Genomic DNA, 21,477 nt, shown 5'->3' on the forward strand with positions numbered 1-21,477 from the left:
AACAAGATTATTCCACTGGTTGGTCCAGTTATGCTGCCCCATCACAAAGCCACGTGACTTTTTTTGATGCACAATGAAGAATTTATTTGACAATGTGCATGTTGTCTTATTGGATAAAAGAAGTATACTCCATTGGCGTGTTTTTATGCACTTTTGTAGAGTTTATGCACAAGATTTCAGCGTTCCTTTTTTTCTTTTTCAGCGTTTTCAAATGGACAAGACATGCTGTAAGTAGTAGACCAATCACAACCAACACAGCTGTCTGACCAATCAGTGCAGAGTAGGCTGGGGAAATTAAGAGGTTTAGAAAAACTGAAACTGAATGAACCGTTTTCAGACTATTTAAAATCTTTAAAGTTGCATAGTAAAATACTAACAAAAATCAACAGATTAAATTGGCATATTCTTCACTGGATGAGTTTTATTTATATTTAATTCAAAAGTCTTTTATTCTCACAGAAGACTGTGTTAATTTGATAAAAAAAAAAAAATTGGTTGCATTTGCATTTACAGTGGGGGGCTATCCAGTAATTGTATTATCATTCATGCCACTGGATGTATAAAGTCTGATTTTAATTAATCTTATTTTAGAAAAACTTACTGAAGTACTGGTATAACCTAGACTGGGTAAACCCTGTCTGATCTGCTGGCGATTTTGATTTCGCCTGGCAACTCAGTCTGGAAATCTGTACATTAATTTCTACTGCTTCCGTTACACTTTTGTGGGAACCAATCACAGACTGGCTTATCCACCTGGTGTGCTTTTGGTGGAATCAATATGATGACGGATAGAGAAGCGATGGGTCTATGCCTGTTGATCACGCCTCTTGTGGTCTGATTGGTTGAAGGACTATCCAATTGTGTATAGAGTCATTTAATTCATGCTCGTTTATCACGCCTCTTGTGCAGTAGAAAATACAAAGCAGACTCCCCAGACCAATGTTCAATCTTAAATTGAGCTTGGTCTGGTGATAGCCAGAAAATTGTCAGGTTGGGCTTTATACAATGATGGACAGATAACGCAACGTAAGCATCCACGTCAAAAAAGAGTGATTGGGTTGAATTTGTTTACTAAACGGAGAACTTGTTCAAACATGTATTCACATTTACTATTTCTCTCAAAAAATGATGATCATGTTGGTAAGTACTCCGTGTATCGTTAAATTCGTTTTACAATATAAGTAAAGACCGCTTTACACTAGGGGTTGAACGACTTTCATTTTTTTAAAGTCGACATTTATGTGATGAAAGTCAAGTCGACGTCGACTAGTCGCTGATGACGTCATTAATTAAAAATAAAATAAACCTGAACCTTGAGCTGAGACTTGAACTCGGGTCTTCTTGTGCACAGCACAGCTGATATGGCATATGACACAGCACTGCCCATGAGGTTATTGATCCTACATGACGGCTTTCAGTTCTTTTGTCTTATGGTCGTTATATTTCTCACAGATTTCTGTTCATTCTGAATAAGATACAGATAAAGTACCACAATAAAGATTACATGTATATGAATGCATTAGTAAGGGATTGTGTGTGAATTAATTCTACCTGGCAGCATCTCTCTACTAATAGTGAAGCTGTGAGTTTTAGTTATCAAGAAATATATGCTAGAACGTTTCAGTTTCTAAGCTATTTTATTGATAAATCACAGAACAGTGTTGACAATAAATTTCTGCGCTACTGAATGGTTTTGTGTGAGGCGCGTGCGATCTCCGCATGATGTGTGATCGGCTATGTGTGTGTGTTGCAATATGCACGCAGTTTAGCGCGATGATTAACTGGTGTACAATAAGCGTGCATTCTCCTGATCAATTTTGAGCATCCAGATGGTAATCAAACAGGTCTTGTGGAGAGCTCTTGGAGTATGCATTTATTTGTCATTTTTAACTGTTCAAAACAGAGCCTGCGTGTCAGGAATTGCTCATCCTGTTGCGCCCTCTATAGGCCAGCGACTAGTCGACGTCAAGCTTAAAGCGTCATGACAGAGCATTAAGGTCGACTAGTCAATTAGTCGACTAGTCGGTGCAACCCCTACTTTACACTCATCTTCTTCTTCCAGTGTGCGTGCAGTTGAGTTCTCTGGTGCAGAGGCATTTTCTTTCCTGGTTCGGTTGAAACACGCCCCATAATCCCAGCCCAATGGAGCAGGATCAAACTCATATTCTAACTAGAATCTGAGCATGACCACGCCAGGCTAGTACTGGTACTGAAGTATCAGTACTTTTGACATCCCTACATCAAAGTAATGCAAAGTGCATACTCTGTAAACATAGACCACACCTGTGTTCGCTGTTATGAAATATAGGTCACCTTTGAGCTTATGTAGGTTAACACAAGAGTCACTTTTATTTCACAAATAAAGTAAGCAAAATAAACCACAGACTGAAGAAATGTCATATGCATTTGTAAGTCTACTAAGCGAGAGTGATACTTCATTGATTCAGTCGACCTTGAGTAATAGAGGAACTTCTCCTTGTGTGCTGTCATGGAACAGACAGAAGTGAAAGGAGCGGAAGGATGGAGGGAAGGAAGCAAAAAATGGATAACATGCAGAAAAACAGATTAAAAACAATTCTGACAGCACTTCCTTTTCCTCTATTGAGCCCCGCTTGCAGGCGTTTGAAAAGGGAAATGTCACCGGCATCATTCTTCTTTAAACTTAATAGGTTTTTTTGCTTTGCTTGTATCCGCCTCAACGCACACATCACGCTTATTAAAGCCAGCAAGAAATGAAAATTTGCTTTTATTGTGAATGATTCAGCCATGCATATGCACGTCAAAATACGGAAAAGATGTCGCTACTTTAATTATTATTATCATTATTTGTAATATTTTAATGTAATATACTAATATACTCGAATATTTTAGCATTCCTTTTCATCAATAGCCACATTTACATGCACACCTTTTTATTATTCCGAATAAAATCATTTAGATTGAGAAGACTCAGTGGGCTGCTTATACGAGACGTTATCTAAACCGATCTGGAGTTTACATGTGCTGATGCTCTCAATCGCAATCATTTTGTGACATGCGCACACAGTTTGTCTGCCGTATCAGAAATGTTGACACTGTCCTCTCCAGCAGCTGGAATGTCTTCCCGGTTGCCTTATCATCTTCAAACGGCCACCAGACTTATACGGTTTTATAAAAGCTATTTATTTGTTGTAAAGTGTAATAATGATCTCAGAAAAATGAATTCTTCTGTCAGGCGCAGTTGAAGTTGCCTGGGACAAACACTGACAAGATGAGATTTAGCTAGGCTGTATACTATATCTGTGTCATTCAGGGCGGCGTTTACGTATGACAGAGTATGGCAGATGTAATATTTATAGTGCTAATTTAATAATTTTAACATGCACAAAGTGAGGCGTTGATGCTACGAAACTTATTTAAGATTCTTCTACACCATTTCATTGTGCTCTAATATCATTTTCCTTTAGTCCAGATATGCAGTCCCACATGAAGCACAACCCATTCAGTTTTGTAATATAAACAAAATTTAAGGCATAGCTAGATTTTATCCATTGGGAATTGATTGGATAGTGAAAAGTGGTGGTATTATGTTCCAGAATAGAGCCAGATCTGCATGAGGGTCATAGAGACTGAAGGTCAATGACTTGATGATGTATCTCAGTGGTAATGTTTCAGAATAAATCTATCATTATTTGCTAAACTTTATAACTTTGGATTAAATAATAGCAGTTATAGAGCAAGTTATAGTAAGATTACAAATAACACCTTTATTGTTTTCTTTGGAATAACATGATTCCAAAGTTTTTTGCATGACCTTCATCAATATCAACAATTATTAAATATTTTACTGCTCAAAGTTGAACAGATGGTGCACTAAATTCAGTTCACTCTTACTGAAGTTGCTTTGGCATGAAAGTTAAGAGTGCTGCTTGTTCAATCATACAATTCAGGTTTCGAAATACTACGAGAGAGAAAAAAAACTATTACACTGAGGGAAAAACATAGACTCACTTTCACAATTTTTCCACTCCAAATGAGTAACTCGTTTTGCATATCAGCAAAGGCTCGTTTCAAGTGCAGGCAAAGTCATGAGCCATCAGTGGAAGAATTAAGCACCGACAGAGCTATACATATACATATATATTGTAAACTTTTGGCCTATACTGTATGTATGTATGTATGTATATGTGTATATGTGTATGTGTACATATACACATACAAACATATACGTTTTTGAAAGAAGTTTCTTCTGCTCATTAAGCAGTTTAAAATCAATGCTTTTCAATTTATTATACTTTAAATGATCGTTTATTTCTGTGATACAAAGCTGAATTTTCAGGATCTTTACTCCAGTCTTTAGTGTCACATTCTAATATGATGATTCATTTTCAAAGTTGGAAACAATTCTGCTGCTTAATGTTTTTTCATAACCTGTGATACTTTTTATTATAATACTTTGATGAATAAAAAGTTTAAAAAAGAAAAAAAGAAGAAGAAATGTTTTAAAAATAGAAATCTTTTGTAACAACAATATAAAAATACTGGTCAGTAATTTGGGGTCAGTCTTTTTTTAATTTATAAATCAATAATTTTATTCAGCAAGGATGTGTTAAATTGATTTAAAAAAAATGATAGTAAAGGAGATTTATATTATTTGAAAATGTTTTTATTTTGAATAAATGCAGTTCTTTTGAACCTTTATTCATCAAATGTATTAGGCAGCAGAACTGTTTCCAACACTCATAATAAATCAGAATATTAGAATGATTTCTGAAGGATCATGTGATAGACTGGATGTCACATGTGACACTGAAGACTGGAGTAACGATCCTGAAAATTCAGCTTTGCATCACAGAAATAAATGATCATTTAAAGTATAATAAATTGAAAACCAAATATTTAAAAATGTAATAATATATCACAATATTACTTTTTTTTCTGTATTTTGATCAAATAAATGCAGGCTTGATGAGCAGAAGAAACTTCTTTCAAAAACATTACAAATAGTAATGTGTCCAAACTTTTGGCTGTACTGTATACTCCACAAATGTCAATATCAATACATGCCATGCAGCCACTTCATTTAAATGGCATATAGCAAGGCCTACTTGATATTTTGGTGCCATTTGTGCCGGATAAGTGAAAACACAGTCAAATCATGCACTCAGTCTAAAAAGAAAAGAAAAGAGAAGTGCACATAATTGAACAAAGTGTTTTTGGGTTATTCGTGTCTGGTGAACTCTACAGATGAATACAGACGTCAACATTTCTTCGAGCCAGAGAGACTTTAATTGGTTACAAGACCAAACATGAAGGATGTGGAAGTCAATCAAATCATGATCCCGCCACATGTCAAGACACTGGAAAAAGAGTTGTCACGAGAGAGCGCAGAGAAAGAGAGATGTGAATGTGAACTGTGAAGCAAGTGCGAGAGCGATAAAAAGAAAAAAGAAAAAAAGAATTTCGACGAAAAACCACTTGCATTTCCTTGAAGTCTTGCTATAGAGAGAGGAGTTAAAATGTAAGCGCCTTCAGAGGTGTGTGAGCATTGTCCATTGAGCAAAAGAGTGATGTCGAACAAATAAAGACAACACAGCGGTTTGTGAACCCCCAACAATTCAACTGGCTGAAACTCAGAACACAAAACAATGACAGGACGCCCAGATTTTATTGTTTTGGAGCATATTTACGTTCATTTGATCCTGAGGAAAATATGAGGCTGAATGTGACTCAAGTGACGGCTATTCCATTTCACTGGCGTTATGAGGAAATTTTTTTTTTTCAGCTCGTAAAAAGATTGATTAGAAAATGAAGAAAAGTGCCCAGATTTCAGCTGGAGTCTTATCCTATTTACTCAGTGAGGTCATGTGGTAAGATGGCTCTCTTTCCAGCTCAGCCGGTATCTGTCGGACTCGACTCGTGGCTGTTTCTTTGTGTCTGTCCTCATGGGACTGACTGACAGTGAAGAGCTTCACACAGTTCAGAACCAAGACCGTAACTGAGACACGGGGTGTGCTAAGTACCAATTCAAATTATTTTCAGCTATCAAAAGCATTCCCCAGAGAGATAATGACCATAGGCTACCTCTCTAAAGATAAGATCTCAACAAAACAGTCCAATTCTGTTGAATCTTCAAAAAAAATAAAAAAGTGTCTTATGTAAACAGGCTATTGTAACTCAAAAATGTTATCTTTTCCAATCCAAACATATATTGACAATTTTTATGATACTTCAATGGTGATTTTTTTTGTCCGTTTTGAGACCTGATTCACGGGTTCCATGGAAAAGTTATACAGGATCGGAACAACATGAAGGTAATTAAATAATGACAGAATGATATTTTTTGTGTAAGCTATTCTTATGAAAGCAGCTTGCAGCCATGCAATAGAAAGGCAGCTGCAAAAATGAATAAATCGTGCAACAGAAGAGAAACTAAAGACACTTTTAATAGGCACTGATGACGCACTTTTAGATATCAACATCACACATTTAGTAGTTTTCATATTTTTTAATTAAAAAAATGGAATACACATTTATATTGTTGTTATATTACAATGTTAGTAAATGACACAAAATAGTTTTTTTAAACAATAAAAAATAACAATGTTATATATTTAGTTGACTTGTGTACTTGCATTATCCCAAATGTTTCCAAGAATGTTTAAATCCAGAGAAAATTGCTATTTTAACCAGTAATGTTAAAAAATCTTTAATGCATCAGTTCTTTCATGAATATGATTTCTGACGGAGTCCCTTCATATTTTTTTCCACCAGTTGTGGAGGTGAAGACCACAACTCCCATGATTCCGCAGAATGAAAAAGTGTCATCAAACTATGCCTTCGTTTTGAATAAGCAACCTCTAGTGGCGGAAATGACATATTATGCCTTTAACGCTGCTGCGAGGGTGTTTCAAATACAACGGCTGAAGGAGTTATTCCAAATTGTACATCTTTCTTTCTTCTGACCATCTCTATACATCTCTTTACTCTTTGGAAAATTGTGGAAGCTCTTTCACAGACTTTTTCTCACCTTTTGCTAAAAGAGAAAATGGAAATACACAAATTATATTTACTGTTGTCTCTTGTTTAACACTATAGAAGTTTTCCCAACTATCATGACTTCCGCTTTGGAGAGCCCTTGAAATGTAAAAGGATACATTAGATGCGTTTCCATGGAGCTTTGTAATCGGTTTAAAAGTCCAATCCGAATGAAAATGCTCCATATAAACACCTCAATCGGTATAAAAATGCCCAAACCTAATTAAATTGTAATCGGTTTGAGAGGGGTGGGATAAACCTTTTTTATGAACCAATCAAACAAAAAATGTCACCATGTAAACGACCTGATCCGATTACTTATGAGAGTACGTCTTTCTGGGACGCGATATTCAGCGCAGGCCTCCACAACAAAAGAGCGCCTGCCGCGCTCTCACCAGGCTATAATGTTGACAAGGGAGGAAAATTAATGTTTCAGAGTGGTAAACTTTTTATTTCGTAACAAGTTATGAAGATAATGTTGGAATAATGACAGTGCCTCATGAGCCAGTTATTTCCCCTGGTAGTCTGAATGGCAGGGTTATACAACCCTCATGCAGATCTGGCACTTTTCCACCACTTTTCACTATCCAATCAATTCCCAATGGATAAAATCTAGCTATGCCTTAAATTTTGTTTATATTACAAAACTGAATGGGTTGTGTTTCATGTGGGACTGCATATCTGGACTAAAGGAAAATGTGATTAGAGCACAATGAAATGGTGTAGAAGAATCTTAAATAAGTTTCTTGGCATCAACGCCTCACTTTGTGCATGTTTTAGATATTTTACTAAGTTAGCACTATTAAATCTAAATGATCTGATGGAGGGAAAGTGTTGTGTGATAGAGATACTTCAGATTAAGAGCGGCCTGATGGCCCATGGCTGATGTGAGAGAGATTCAAACCAGTTCTTATGTTAACGTGTTCCAGTGATCTTACATTCATCCTGTTGATCATGTGCAACTATTTTTATGCTTGTGAAGTTGGACATTTGTTTTTTGAAGGTTTGCTTTGTGATTTCTGCTGATGTAAAACAAGATACTGCCACAAAGATAACATTATTCAACTGGTGGACATGGAGGAGCTTGTGAGTAAGTCTTTGCACACAGTATGCTGTCTTCCAGATAAAGTGTTTTTGAAGTTTTTCAGTGAGATTATGTATGAAGTTACATTATAAGGTACAATGGTGCAAGGCACACCTTAAGAAATAGGCTTTTCACTACTCTCTCATTGTGTATGATGGCAGAAAAAATCTATGTTTGTATAGAACATTGATGGAGCAACAAATTCTGTGTAAAAATAAATCATAAAAGTAGTTTTTTATTTTTTCTTATATATGAGGGGACAAGGTCATTTACCCCCCCCCCCACACACACACACAGGATAAATGCACACATAAAAATACTGAAGCTAAAATAATGTTAATATTTGTTCAAAATAATCACTTTATCAAAGTCTGCATTTTTTTCAGTAGATTTTGATAATATATTTGTTTTGGTAAAAAAAACAAATATTTGGTTTTTGTAAAAAAAAAACATTTTGACGTATGAGCGCCCCTCATACGTCAAATTGAGCTTTTGCATGCATATAGTACGCAGTTTTTCGCGTGCATATGATACGCAATTTATGTCCCACCCACTTTTTAAAAGAGTATGGTCAAAAATCGGCGTGATCATAGATGTACATTATGTAGATTCCTTATTCAACCGATCCGCGCAGGCATTAATGAGGAATCTATATATCTATGATCGCGCCGCTATTTGACCTCACCTAACGGAAGTTACTGCCGATGGGAAAACTTGATGAGACTTGTCGGGATATGAGGTAAAAAAATAAATATTGGATGTTATAAACTTACGAGAATACTTTATTACTTGAAAGAAGTAAATATACATTAATAAGCACATATATTTTTGAAAGAACTAAGTGTTTTTAGCTAAGAATAAACTAAAAAAAGTCACACAGTGTAGCTTTAAGATGACCATTGTCTCAAAATATAATTCATCATTTTAGTGATTCTCATTGGCTGCCTAAATGTAAACCATTTTAAAAAGCATAAAATATTAGTGCAGAATCGGCTAGTGCCCGATATCGTGACAAGGATCAGTTTTCCACTTTTGGAAAAAAAAAATCCAAAGTTTTCCACAGTTATTTGAGGCATCTATGTTGTTTAGAGGAAACTAAAATCAAAGTCGCCTTTGCCCCCTTTAAGCCTTTAGCCCCGTTGTGTCCTGCCTGTTAAACTTCCAGCTTGCGAATTAACAAATAATAATTTGTTTGTTGAAAAATTATGTTTAAGGAAAAATACAATTATATATTTTTTCTGATAGTTATGGTAATATCCTGCTAAATATGCTTTTATTCATATCATTTCTTTTGTTGAGGCATATGGAAGTAGAAAGGTCCAAAAGAAAAATCGCTATAATTGAGCCCTGTACTGGAGATCCAGGGCAGGCGGCTGGTGTTGGCCAGCTGAGCTGCGGCCCCAGATGGGCCCCTGATTGTGGGGTTTGTGGTAGTAGCAGCATGTGCTTGAAGTGAGCTGGTATCCATTATCCCCTCAAAAATCAGCACTTCACTGTGGGAACCTTATTGATCTACAGCTCTATAATTATTCTACTAGCACTCTCTCTCTCTGTCTCTCTCCGTCTCTCTCTCTCACTCTTCTATTTAATCTTTCTGCTGAACCCCTGATCCTCTTTCTTGCTCTTTTTTTATTCCCTTTTAATTGCTTTTCTCTCTCTCTCTCTCTTATGTTCCTCTTCTTCTCCCCCACACGTGCCTCACCCCCCCCCCCATGTTCCTTTACTCATTAAAGTGCAATGACCTTTTGTGTTCCACCAAACTTGAGAACAAGCTTTGTTGTTTGTTTACAAGTCAATAAGACAGCTAATTTCTACAGCAGAGCAATTGTTGAGTCAGGATATGGGTATTCAGTCAAGTTGTAACAAGTTTGCACACTTGGTCGACGCTTGTGCTTCACTTCAGAATTTTACAAAGATCCGTTTCAAACAGATCCCCACAGAAAGTAGGGCTGATCAATGAATCGTCTGTTTAATGAGATTATGATTATGCTGCCATGATCAACACATTTATTAAGCCTGCAGGCAACTGGAACTGGCACATTCTGTACGAGTTTCTTTAAAAAGAAATGATATCTGAAGTTGCTGTATTAAATTTATATTGGTATGATAAATAAATACATTGCTGGTTAAGAGTTTGGGCTTGGTAAGATTTTTTTTTTTTTAAAGAAGTATCTTCTTCTTCATCTTCCTCTTCCCCTTCTTCTTCTTCCTCCACTTTTTCTTCTTCTTCCTATTCCTATGCCTCTTTTTCTTCTTCCTATTTTTTCTCCTTCTTCCTCCTCCCATTCTTCTTTTTCTTCTTCATCCTCCTCCTCCTCTCCTTCATCCTCCTCCTCTTTCTTCATCCTCTTTTTCTTTTTCATCCTTTTCTTCTTCTTCATTCTCCTCTTCTTTTTCTTCTTCATACTCTTCTCCTTCTTCGTCCTCCTCTCCTTCATCCTCCTCCTCTTTCTTCATCCTCTTTCTTTTTCATCATTTTCTTCTTGTTTATTCTCCTTTTTTTTTCTTCTTCATACTCTTCTCCTTCTTCGTCCTCCTCTTCTTCCTCCTCCTCCTCCTTTTGAAAGCCGTTGTGCTGCTTAATATTTTAGTTGAAACCGATACTTTTTTCCGGATTCTTTGAATCAAATGTTTGAAGAACAGCATTTATTTTGGAATATAAACTTTTGTAATACAAATGTCTGTACTGTCAATTTAATGCATCCGTGCCAAACACACAACAAATATTTTCAAAATTAAATGCAATTACAATATTATTGGGCATAATATATAATTCATATTTGTAATAATTTAACCATACAATATTTTGTGCTTTTTAATACTGTTTTTGGCTGTTGTTATTGTGTCTGCGGAGGTCTTCTCTGGTCTCGTGGCAGTGGCTGCGTGACTTGATTTGAGATCTTCCTGTAACTCCCTCAGGTTCAGTAGAGCTGGATCAGGAAGCTCCAGCCATCGATTTTTCTCTCTTCTTCTATTTTAAACCCTCCACAGTCAATGTCTCCACGTAGCTTTGGCCTCAAGGCTCCAGTCAGTTTAGTACCCCTGGGATCAGATGTACTGTAAAGACTACGCCACGGGCGCAACCCACAGCAGAGTTTCTGTGGCCCTGTGTTTGCTATACTAAAACAGACTCAAACAAGCAAAATACTCAAACTACAGTACTGACATATATGCTGCCCCAAATTGTCATTTACAAAGAATGGTATTATAACAAAACTTTTAACACACTCAAACGTATCTAATATGATAAATCAGCACTATTAGCATAAATACGCATGATCGGAAGAAGTGGTAGTGGTCGTCTGCGGAATAATAAAAGCTCCACTGCTCTGAGTCATTCCACTCCACTGAGTCATTTAGCCCCACCCTGCTTCATACTACAGGAACAGTAATAAATCTTTAATATATAAGTTCATTCATGAATATAGTTAGTTTTTGTAGCATTTTAGTTTAGATATTGGATAAAGAGGTGTAGAATAAGTTCATAAAGAATAAGGCATTAATAAGTGCTTTATACTTGCTAATAAACAGCCAATATCCTAGTAATATGCATGCTAATAAGCAACTAATTAATAGTTAATAACTGAACCGTAAAATAAAGTGTTACCAATAATGAAATGCACCTTGTTTATTATTACATTATTATTGATCTATTTGATAGATTAAAATACTTTTTTTTTTCTTCTGATTTCGTTTGGAGGATTATCTCCACTAAGCCCTTTGCATTGAAATCTGAGATTGGAACTAATTGGGACAGGGCCAATATTTTCTTGGGCACGGTAGTCATTCGGTTAGATTTGAAGTAATAACAGTTGTGGGGTCTCTATAGTAACCGCTTCAAACAAACGGGGTCACGACAGGCTTTCAGGTTCTTTTGAAATGAGGCAACGGTTTTCATTGTTTGCCATCTGAGGTCACAAACATAAGTGAAACGATCCAATCAATGTTCCACATTACTGTACTCTGATGATCTGTTACTCTACAATTGACTGTGACATTTAGAAGAAACAAGTCTTCGTGTGCCTGACATGAAATATCACATCTGAGGGAATGTGCGGCTATCTCTGGGCCATCTTTGGGCTTTTCTTAAAACTGCTGCATTGCTTTCCTGATTGTGATCATTTTACTGAAAGAAATGTTAGGGATTTACAACTATACAACTTAATTGACAGCGTCAGTGACATTTCAGTTTTTGCACAATATAGAATAAACTGCAACTGCTTTGTTTGTGGAGAAACATTCTGCAGAAATGTGAAGCTTGTGTTCTTGGTTTTTTTAGCACTTCCTTCTAGCACTTACAGACAGTATAAAATATATTTTTTGACGTTCCAAATAAAACTACGATCGTTGGAGTTTCTGTAGGTTTCAATTAAGCCTTAATCCACCCTTGCACAAATTAAGGCCTTAAAAAAGCCCTAAATTCTTTACGTTATGGCATTGAATGCTGCATGCAAATTAATATCTTCTTCAGTATTGTCCTGCTTTCCAATACAAATATTTAAGCATTCTTCAATCTAAATAAATTTACTTGAGATGCAAAATAATCTTTAACAAAATGTAAGTAATTTAATGCTTAAAACAAGGACAATCTGTCAATGCGTTGATTTTTCTGAGCTCATTGGAAGCTGTTTTTTTCTTGTCATAAACTTAAGTGTAATTTTCACAAAAAACATTCATAGTTTATGTTGTTTTGCATTTTACGTAATTTTATTTTGAATGAAGAATATTTTTTTGTGTAAAATTAATTAAAATAAATGGATATCTAATGAAAGATTTAATTTCAAACTTGCAAATTCTTGTGTTTCTCCCTAGACATTTAAAGAACACATCAACATATTGTGTTCCCTTAATTTTATTCCTTTAAATTTCTTTGGTTGGCTTTAAAAAGGGCTTAAATTTACCTTCATTAAACCTACAGAAACCCAAACACTATTTACTTATAACACATTTTAAATCCATGTGTTATTGTAGTATCTTTCTGTATTTTATTTGTGAAATTTCCAGTCAGTTAAATCATGTTCTTTCTGATATCTCAGCTTATATTGAGTTTAGTGGTTCTGTGAATGTTAAAAGAAATATTGGAATATCTGATAATATTGGCAATTTTATCATGCTATATTCATTATGTATATGATGTGTTAACGCACATTTTCAAAACGGTGTATATTTTAACATGTATCCCAGAAAACGCCTTGCCCCATAGACTTCCATTATAAGTTCAGTGCTGTAAATGTGATTCATGAGGGCTGTGATAATCAACAGCACCTGTGCCGAGAGCCTAACTCGAGTTTAACCCAGAACATTCCTTTAAAGCCCTGTCAAATAGAAAGTGATGCATGTTTGGCAGCAGGTATCGCTAAACAGTGTCTTTAGACGGCCTTCCTGTGATAATTAGCCCGGTGGATGTAATCAGGAATGGGAAAGTGGTTTAGTTCGGCCACCTGTGTGTGTTTGTACACATGGTCATGTGAATGCGCTCTCACAAGGTCACTACAACAGCTGCGAGTCTGCTAATCTCAAATAGTGGACAGGTGTGTGTGTGTGTTTGCCCGTTGCGGCACATTTGAGTGCGTGAATGTGTTTTTTGCCCCTCGTTGAGTGATGGGAAACGTGCCTGTGTGTGTGTGTTTAAGTGTTACAGTAGTACTGTATAATACACAGGTGTGTTCTTGAACATTTGTGTGCAGAAAAATAATGTTTTTGATTGCATTGTGGTTGAATTTCTGCTAAAGTGTTTTTCTCTCTGTACAGGAAGTTTGGGGAGCGCCCTCAACCACAGCGCCTGACGAGGTAAGGTTATCTCAACGCATGCTATTAACAAACAAACAAGCTGAGAAAAAGAAATAGCTTTGGTACGGCCTACATTTGTGCATGCAAAATTTGTGAATTACATGAAAATGTTAAGAATAAAAAGCTCCAAAAATCTGTTAATTTGTAACCGTATACAGTGGCTTAACATCGCATTATGCAATTTTACTCAGAATTTCCCAGAAATTTCTGCATGACCCGTCACATATGAAGTTTTGTTTCGTCTTATTTTTTCTATTAGTAATAACCCTCCGGAGTGTTTTGTGTTACGTTTTACATTATTTGGTTAATGTTTATTGTATTATTTTAGCAAAGTGTATTATACCAGTGTTTTTTCTTTATATGTATGACCATGCAGACTGATCTCATGAAATGGAGTATTTATGACACGCCAATTCATATGCCATTTTGACGTGCTTTCAAGTCGGATAATCGCTTTTTAGCTTGTTTATTTACACCATTTCATTCTATCCCCCTACACTGCCCCTACCCCTAAACCTACCCAGCACACACACACACACACACACACACACACACACACACACACACACACACACACATACACACACATAAAGGTTTGTTTCGGCGTAGACATTCACGCGGAATCACACAGCGTAGACATTCACGCGGAATCACACGGCGTAGACCTACAAGTGGATAGCTCAAAATGCGTACAGATAACACGCCACTTGGCTTTAGAAAGTAGCGTGTATGTTTGTGCAAAGCCATGATGTCATGTTGGACCATGTGCAATGTGTATGAGTATTGGCCATGTTTTATGGACAAGTGTTCTAAGACCGACGGGAAATAAAAAGTTGTGATTTTCTAGATCGATATGGCTAGGAACTATACTCTCATTCCTGCGTAATAATCAATGAACTTTATTGCCGTACCATGGGTGCAGTGGAGCAATGATATTACGCAGCACCTGAAAATTTCTGAAAAGCAGGTTGTAGCGTTGGTTATGTTCACGGAAGTTAGCCTATTATCAGGCGCTGCGTAATATCTTTGGGTACGCCCAGGGTACGGCAACAGTTTGGGATTATTATGCAGGAATGAGAGTGTAGTTCCGAGCCATATCGGTCCTAGAAAATCACAACTTTTCATTTTCAGTCGGTCTTAGTACACAATGTAAAGAAGAGTCAAGTTTTAAATAGAAACAAATCTCCTTGGGCTTTTTTGAGCGAGATGCTAACAGTCTAATCAGATTCAATAATCTATGCAAACACCATTACACCTCCAGTACCAGCATGAACCATTGATACAAGGGAGAATGGATCCATGCTTTCATGCTGTTTAATCCAAATTCTGAACCTACCATCTGAATGTCGCAGCAGGAATCAAGACTCTGGCAATGGTTTTTCTGGCAATCTTCTATTGTCCATTTTAGTGAGCCTGTGCAAATTAGCCTCAGTTTCCTAAAGGTGGCCTCCGGTGTGGTCTACTGCTGCTATCTACCTCAAGCTTCAACACGTTCAGAGATGCTCTTCTGCAGACGTCTGTTTTAACAATTTAAGTTACTGTGCCTTTCTATCAGCTTGAACCAGTCTGGCCATTCTCTTCCGAACTCTGGCCTCAACAAAATATTTTGCCCACAGAACTTCCACTCACTAGATATTTTCTCTTTTTTAGACCATTCTCTGTAAACTCTAGAGATGATTATCCATGAAAACCCCAGTAGATCAGCAGTTTCAAATACTACAACTTTCAAATACAACCACACCATGTTAAAAGTAACATAAATCGCTTTTCTTCCCGATTCTGATGCTCAGTTTGAACTTCATCAGATCATCTTGATCATGTCTACAGGCCTAAAAGCCTCAAGTTACTGCCATGTGATATATTTATATAATACTGCTAGATATTTGCAATTTAACAAGCAGTTGAACAGGTGTACCTAAAAAATGTGGGCAGTGAGTGTATGGTTATACACTCTAAAAACATTGGTGCTATATAGTACTAAAAGTGGTTATTTGGCTTGTAATCATAGCGAAACCACTTTAAGTGCTGTATAGCACCAAATCTTGGAGATTCAGGGGTTCTTCAGTGGTTCTTCACCAGTTCTTTGGGATGACTGAGGTTCTATATACCATTACCATTACCATACACAGAACCTGTTAAGCCCCTGCATGGTTTTTCAGTGGTTTTCAGTGGTTCTTTGAGGTGGTAAAGGTGCTATATAGCACCACTGCCATACAAAGAACCTTTCAAGCCCTTATAAAGGTTCTTTACACACCAAATAACTACTGTTGGTGTGTTTAGCACCATTATTGAAGAATAAATAAAATGCGCTCTTATGGGTTCTACAAAGCACCATCTGATAAAGGTGCTGTAGAGCACCTTTAAAGATATGGTGCTATTTGGCACCAAAAGTGGTTCCCCTATGATTACAAGCCCAATACCACTTTTAGTGCCAAATAGCACCGATTTTTTTGGTGTGTAAAGTGAGTGTAATTTGTCAAATATGCAGGCACCAATATCCAATGCTGTAACACCTAAAACATTGCCACCGTATTTTTGACGGTTTATATTTTTACTGTAAATTTAATAGCATTTGTTTTGCCTTTTTTGGAAAATATTATGTTATACAAGTAATTGTTGACTAAAATATATTCATAGTTGTTGCAATGCCTAACAATGTTTTAGACAAAAAATCAAGTAATGCGAAAATCTTTTATTTAAACTGAAAGAGTGTGTGCACCATTGGCGAAGACATTTAAAACTGTGAAATTTGAGATTTACAACATAGGTTTTCCAATAGCGCCTACACAGCTGAATGAAAAGAAACATTAAACCATATATCAAGCAAATGAGATCTGTTTTTCTTGCGCAAAATTGAATGTGATTTCTAATATTGTAACTGTTTTTCCTGAAATTAATTGTTCAATGTTGGGTAGCACAGGCAACATAAACCTGTTCATCAGGCATTCTTTTTTTTCCTGAGATTTATTCAAATTTAATCGTTGGCCCTATTATGGTTTATTTAATGTCCGGTCTGAAAATAAAAGCATTGTTGGCTCAGCACGGCCACTGAGGTTTGGTTTTAGCATCTCTCGACAGTGCTGTGGAGTTTTTCCATGGTTGCTGTCCCTATTTGTCACCATCATTTCACTCGACTTTCTCTAAGCCTCTTTCTCTCGTTACCCTCAGCTTTCCATGTTCTTTTTCCTCCGTCCATCCTTTTTTGAAGAGCCAAAATTAGAGGCCGATAATTCATTTCAGAAATATGGAATGAAACATTTTCTGACGATCTGTTCTGTGAAGCGGCTCCAGTCAGCGGTTTTTGTTTTGTGTGGAGAAGTGAGGGACATGGAAAATGATAGAGAGGAGAGAGTTCAGCGCTGCCCGCCCAACCCGTGCCGCACGCCCTGCGGTTAACTTACAGCACGACTGCATTCTGGCAGAGATGACACACGCCCTGGCAGGACCCTGCAACCACTTCATGGCCCCTGTCTGTACTGGGCCCCGTCCCATGACCCTTTTGTGTTTCTCCTTAAGGGTTCACTAAGGTGTTGTTCAGTCATAGGTTAGGAGCAGATTAGGTCAGATTCATTTGGGTCAAACTTATTTAGATGGTGCTTTCTGTGGACGTTACTTATTTTAATGAAATGTGCACCATGGTTTGATGCCAGGGGATGGTGTGTGTGTGTGTGTTTGTGTGCGTGTGTGTGTGTGCGCGTGTGTGTGTGTGTGTGTGCGTGTGCATGTGCGTGTGCGTGTGTGTGTGTGTGTGTGTGTGCGCGTGCGTGTGTGTGCGCGTGTGCGTGCGTGTGCGTGTGCGTGTGCGTGTGTGTGTGTGTGTGTGTGTGTGTGTGTGTGTGTCGGGGAGCCCATTGCTAAAGATAATGTGACATGCCTAGAGGAAGATGAACCTTTTTAAACCGCTACAGTCTCAGTTAACAGGCAGAGTATTATACACAAACTATCATCTTCTCGTCTTGTGCACATTCAAACATGCAGCTTTGGCACAAGTAACTGTTTTTATCAGTATTACTAATTCTGCAAAATGTGGGCATGAACTAACATGAGCATTTTGTCATTCATTCTTCTCTCCTTTCTCTCCTTCAACATTTTTCTAATCTTTTCTCCTATACAGTTTATTCTCTGTTTGCTAGCTGTCATTTGATTTTTTTTTTTTTTTTTTTTTTTTTTGGTTGTCCAAAGACTGTCCTGTCCGTCTGTCTTCTCTATCTGTCTGTTTAGTTATTATTATTACGTTTATTTTTACGTTTATTTCAAGTCTTTAGTGAACTATTACCCATGATTTGCTACTAGTGGGAACATGCAAATTCTGTACAGACTTTTTATTGGAAACATATTTTTATGTGTCCCTAAATGCAAGATAAGTCTCCAATAGATTTCATCTAAAGAGAACAACTATAAATGTGTACGTCTGCTAACAGTTCATTTTTGGCAAAGTTATTCCAACGTTTATCTGTTTTTGTTTAGACCATCACATTGTTACTTTCAAAAGTTTGGAGTCAGATTTTTTAATAAAAAAAGAAAGAAAAGAAATTATGATAACACTTTAGAATAATGGCTATTAGTTAAACATTAGTTAACATGATCTAATAATGAACTTCACTTATAAAGCTTTTATTTTTCTTTGTTAATGTCAATTTCAACATTTACTAATGCATTATTAAAACCTTGTTACCATAGTTAATGCACTGTGAACTAACATGAACAAACCATGAACAGCTGGATTTTTATTAATTAATGTTAACAACGATGAACAGATACAGTAACAAATGAACTGCTCATGTTAGCACATTAACTAATGTTATCTAATGACCATTGTTCTAAAGTGTTACCAAAATTAATACTTTTAATCAGCAAGACTGCATTAAATTGATCAAAAGTGACAGAATTCATATTCTTACAAAATATTTTTATTTCAATATATGCTGTTCATCTGTTTATCAAAGAATACTGAAAACAGCGTATGGTTTCCAAAACCAATATTCAGCAGCACAATTGTTTATCATACCTTGTTTATAATAACACATGTTTCTTAACACCAAATCGGCTTATTATAAATGATTTGTGAAGGATCGTGTGACACAGAAGAATGACGCCGCAAAATCAGTTCGGTCATCACTAGAATTAATTGTTTATAATATTTTCAAATTAAAAACCACTATTTTAAATTGTAATAATATTTCACAATATTGCGGTTTCAACTGTATTTTGATACAATAAATACAGCCTTGTTCAGCATAAGATACTTTTAAAAGCATCAAAAGTCTTATTTTGAAGGGTAATGTAGATGGCCTCAAATTAAATATGGATGATAACTCTTTCTTAAAGCTCCAAGATGCCATGATGCAAAGAGTACCTCAGTAGTAAATGATGCAGCTAGCATTGGAAAGTTTGATTTATTTCCACGAATCACTTTTAAATGAATCGGTTTCAAACAGAATCTGCAATTTAGCATAACTCAAATCTAATAATAAAAATTGTTACAAACAAATCTGTTAATAGAAGTCCATGCGTTCTATTGTACTTGTATTTATTTATTTATTTATTTATTTATTTATTTATTTATTTATTTATTTACTTACTTATTCATATATACACCGATCAGCCATAACATTGTAACCACTAACAGGTGAAGTGAATAACACTGATTATCTCTTCATCACAGTCAAATTGTGATGGCTAGACGACTGGGTCAGAGCATTTCCAAAACTGCAGCTCTTGTGGGGTGTTCCCGGATTTGCAGTGGTCAGTATCTATAAAAAGTAGCCCAAGGAAGGAACAGTTGTGAACCGGCGACAGGGTCATGGTGGCCAAGGCTCATTGATGCACGTGTGGAGCGAAGCCTGGCCCGTGTGGTCTGATCAAACAGACAAGCTATTGTAGGTCATATTGCTCAAGAAGTTAATGCTGATATGAATAATTCTGATTAAAAAAGGCATCAGAATACATACACAGTGCATCGCAGTTTGTTGCTCATGGGGTTACATAGACCCCTGTACACCGCCCAAAAGAGCCAACAGCACATGAGCTTTATTTTAGCAGGATAATGCACTCTGCCACAAAGAAAAAATGGTACATGCATGGTTTGAGCACAACAAGTTTGAGGTGTTGACTTGTCCTCCAAATTCCCCAGATCTCATCTGTGGGATGTCTCAACGTGTGGCACCACGTGTCTTCAATATTGAACTTTTTTGTAATATTCAAATTTTCTGAGATACTGAATTTGGGATTTTCCTTAGTTGTTAGTTATAATCATCAACATTAAAATAAATCTGTGTGTAATGAATGCATATGCTATACAAGTTTCACTTTTTGAATGGAATTTTTTGATGATTTATATAACCATGACCTGTAGTTAAAAATAGTTTGTCTTTGTTAGCTCGGCCCTATGAAGCTGGCACACCTTACAAAAAAAAAGGACGATTTTACAAAAAAAAAAAAATTGTATGTTACATGTGAGCTTTGATTTTACTAATATTTTTTGTGTGTGTGTTACATGTGAGCTTTGGAGCCATTCATTTAGAGACATTTGAATGATTCAATTCAACATCTATGACACAAATAGAGAAGGATCACCTGAAAATATGGTTCTTGACTTATGAAGCCCACTTATCATTGTGGTTTTCCCGTTGTAAAGCTTTGGTCTGTCTGACTGTTTTCATCTTTCTGGTCATTGTATCTCATGTGGCATTTTGACTTGCTTGTCCTGTGGTTTTGAAACGTATTAAAATATGTGTATGTAGATAATTGCGTGTGTTGTGGGTTGCTGTTGCGTGTTCAGTGTTTGGGTTCGTGTCAGAAGCTCTTCCTGTTGAAGTGCTCATATTTGTCATGCTGTTGCTGAAAACTGATGACTCACATGGCTCGTCCACTTCTTCCCTCAATGTGTGTTTGTGTATCTGTGTAATGCTATGGTTGCTTGTTGTTACTTTTTTTCCTGTCCTTCTGTCTCTAAATGTTATTTCATACTGGCTTTCTCATCTTACAGGTGCCCTCAGTTCTATTTGAACTGACTTCTCTATCGATCACTACCATTTTGTTTGAGTATCTGTGTATGTGTGTTTTCTGTGAAGGAGCTGTCAGCAGAGATGAAGATCTGTGGTTTTTCTCTTAAGCATATGACGTCACATGGCCCAGTGGCTTGACTTTGCGTGCAAGACCCTTGCATGTGTGTATAGGAAAGCTCTGATTGATCTTCAGGACCGCTTGCATGGAGTTGCATGTTATTGATGACCTTATTTTTACCAGAACTGCAAGGTACAATAAACCATGACATGAATAACGCCAAGTTTGGTTCAAATGTTCCCACAAGATGTTGGCCAATGAAATAAACCTCAACTTCTATCATATGTTTTCCACTTCATTATTCGGGTGGCGTATGTTTTGGATCCTAAGTGATCTATGATCTTTAAATACAGTTTTGAACCGTACACACAACTGCACATTTTCAGAATCGTCTAGTCGAAAGGTTGTCAGAACAACCAGTCATTTTAGAAAGCTTATTTTTATATATACATTTTTATTTTTATATAAGTTACATTTTGAGCATCCTTACTCCAGTCTTCGGTGTCACATGATCCTTCAGA

The 21,477-nt window shown here is 36.5% G+C and overlaps 1 protein-coding gene across 2 annotated transcripts in view; it reads left to right on the plus strand.

Moving 5' to 3' along the window:
- The window catches only part of rbpjb (recombination signal binding protein for immunoglobulin kappa J region b), an 88,447-nt gene that overhangs the window by 23,706 nt on the left and 43,264 nt on the right, over positions 1-21,477 (plus strand). For both annotated transcript variants that reach the window (XM_067437337.1, XM_067437335.1), the window contains exon 2: positions 13,853-13,891. In XM_067437337.1, coding sequence (XP_067293438.1) covers positions 13,853-13,891 — 39 coding nt within the window. The remainder of the gene's footprint in view (positions 1-13,852; positions 13,892-21,477) is intronic.

The sequence above is a fragment of the Pseudorasbora parva genome, chromosome 1 (genome assembly GCF_024679245.1).
Source record: "Pseudorasbora parva isolate DD20220531a chromosome 1, ASM2467924v1, whole genome shotgun sequence".
NCBI lineage: Eukaryota > Metazoa > Chordata > Actinopteri > Cypriniformes > Gobionidae > Pseudorasbora > Pseudorasbora parva.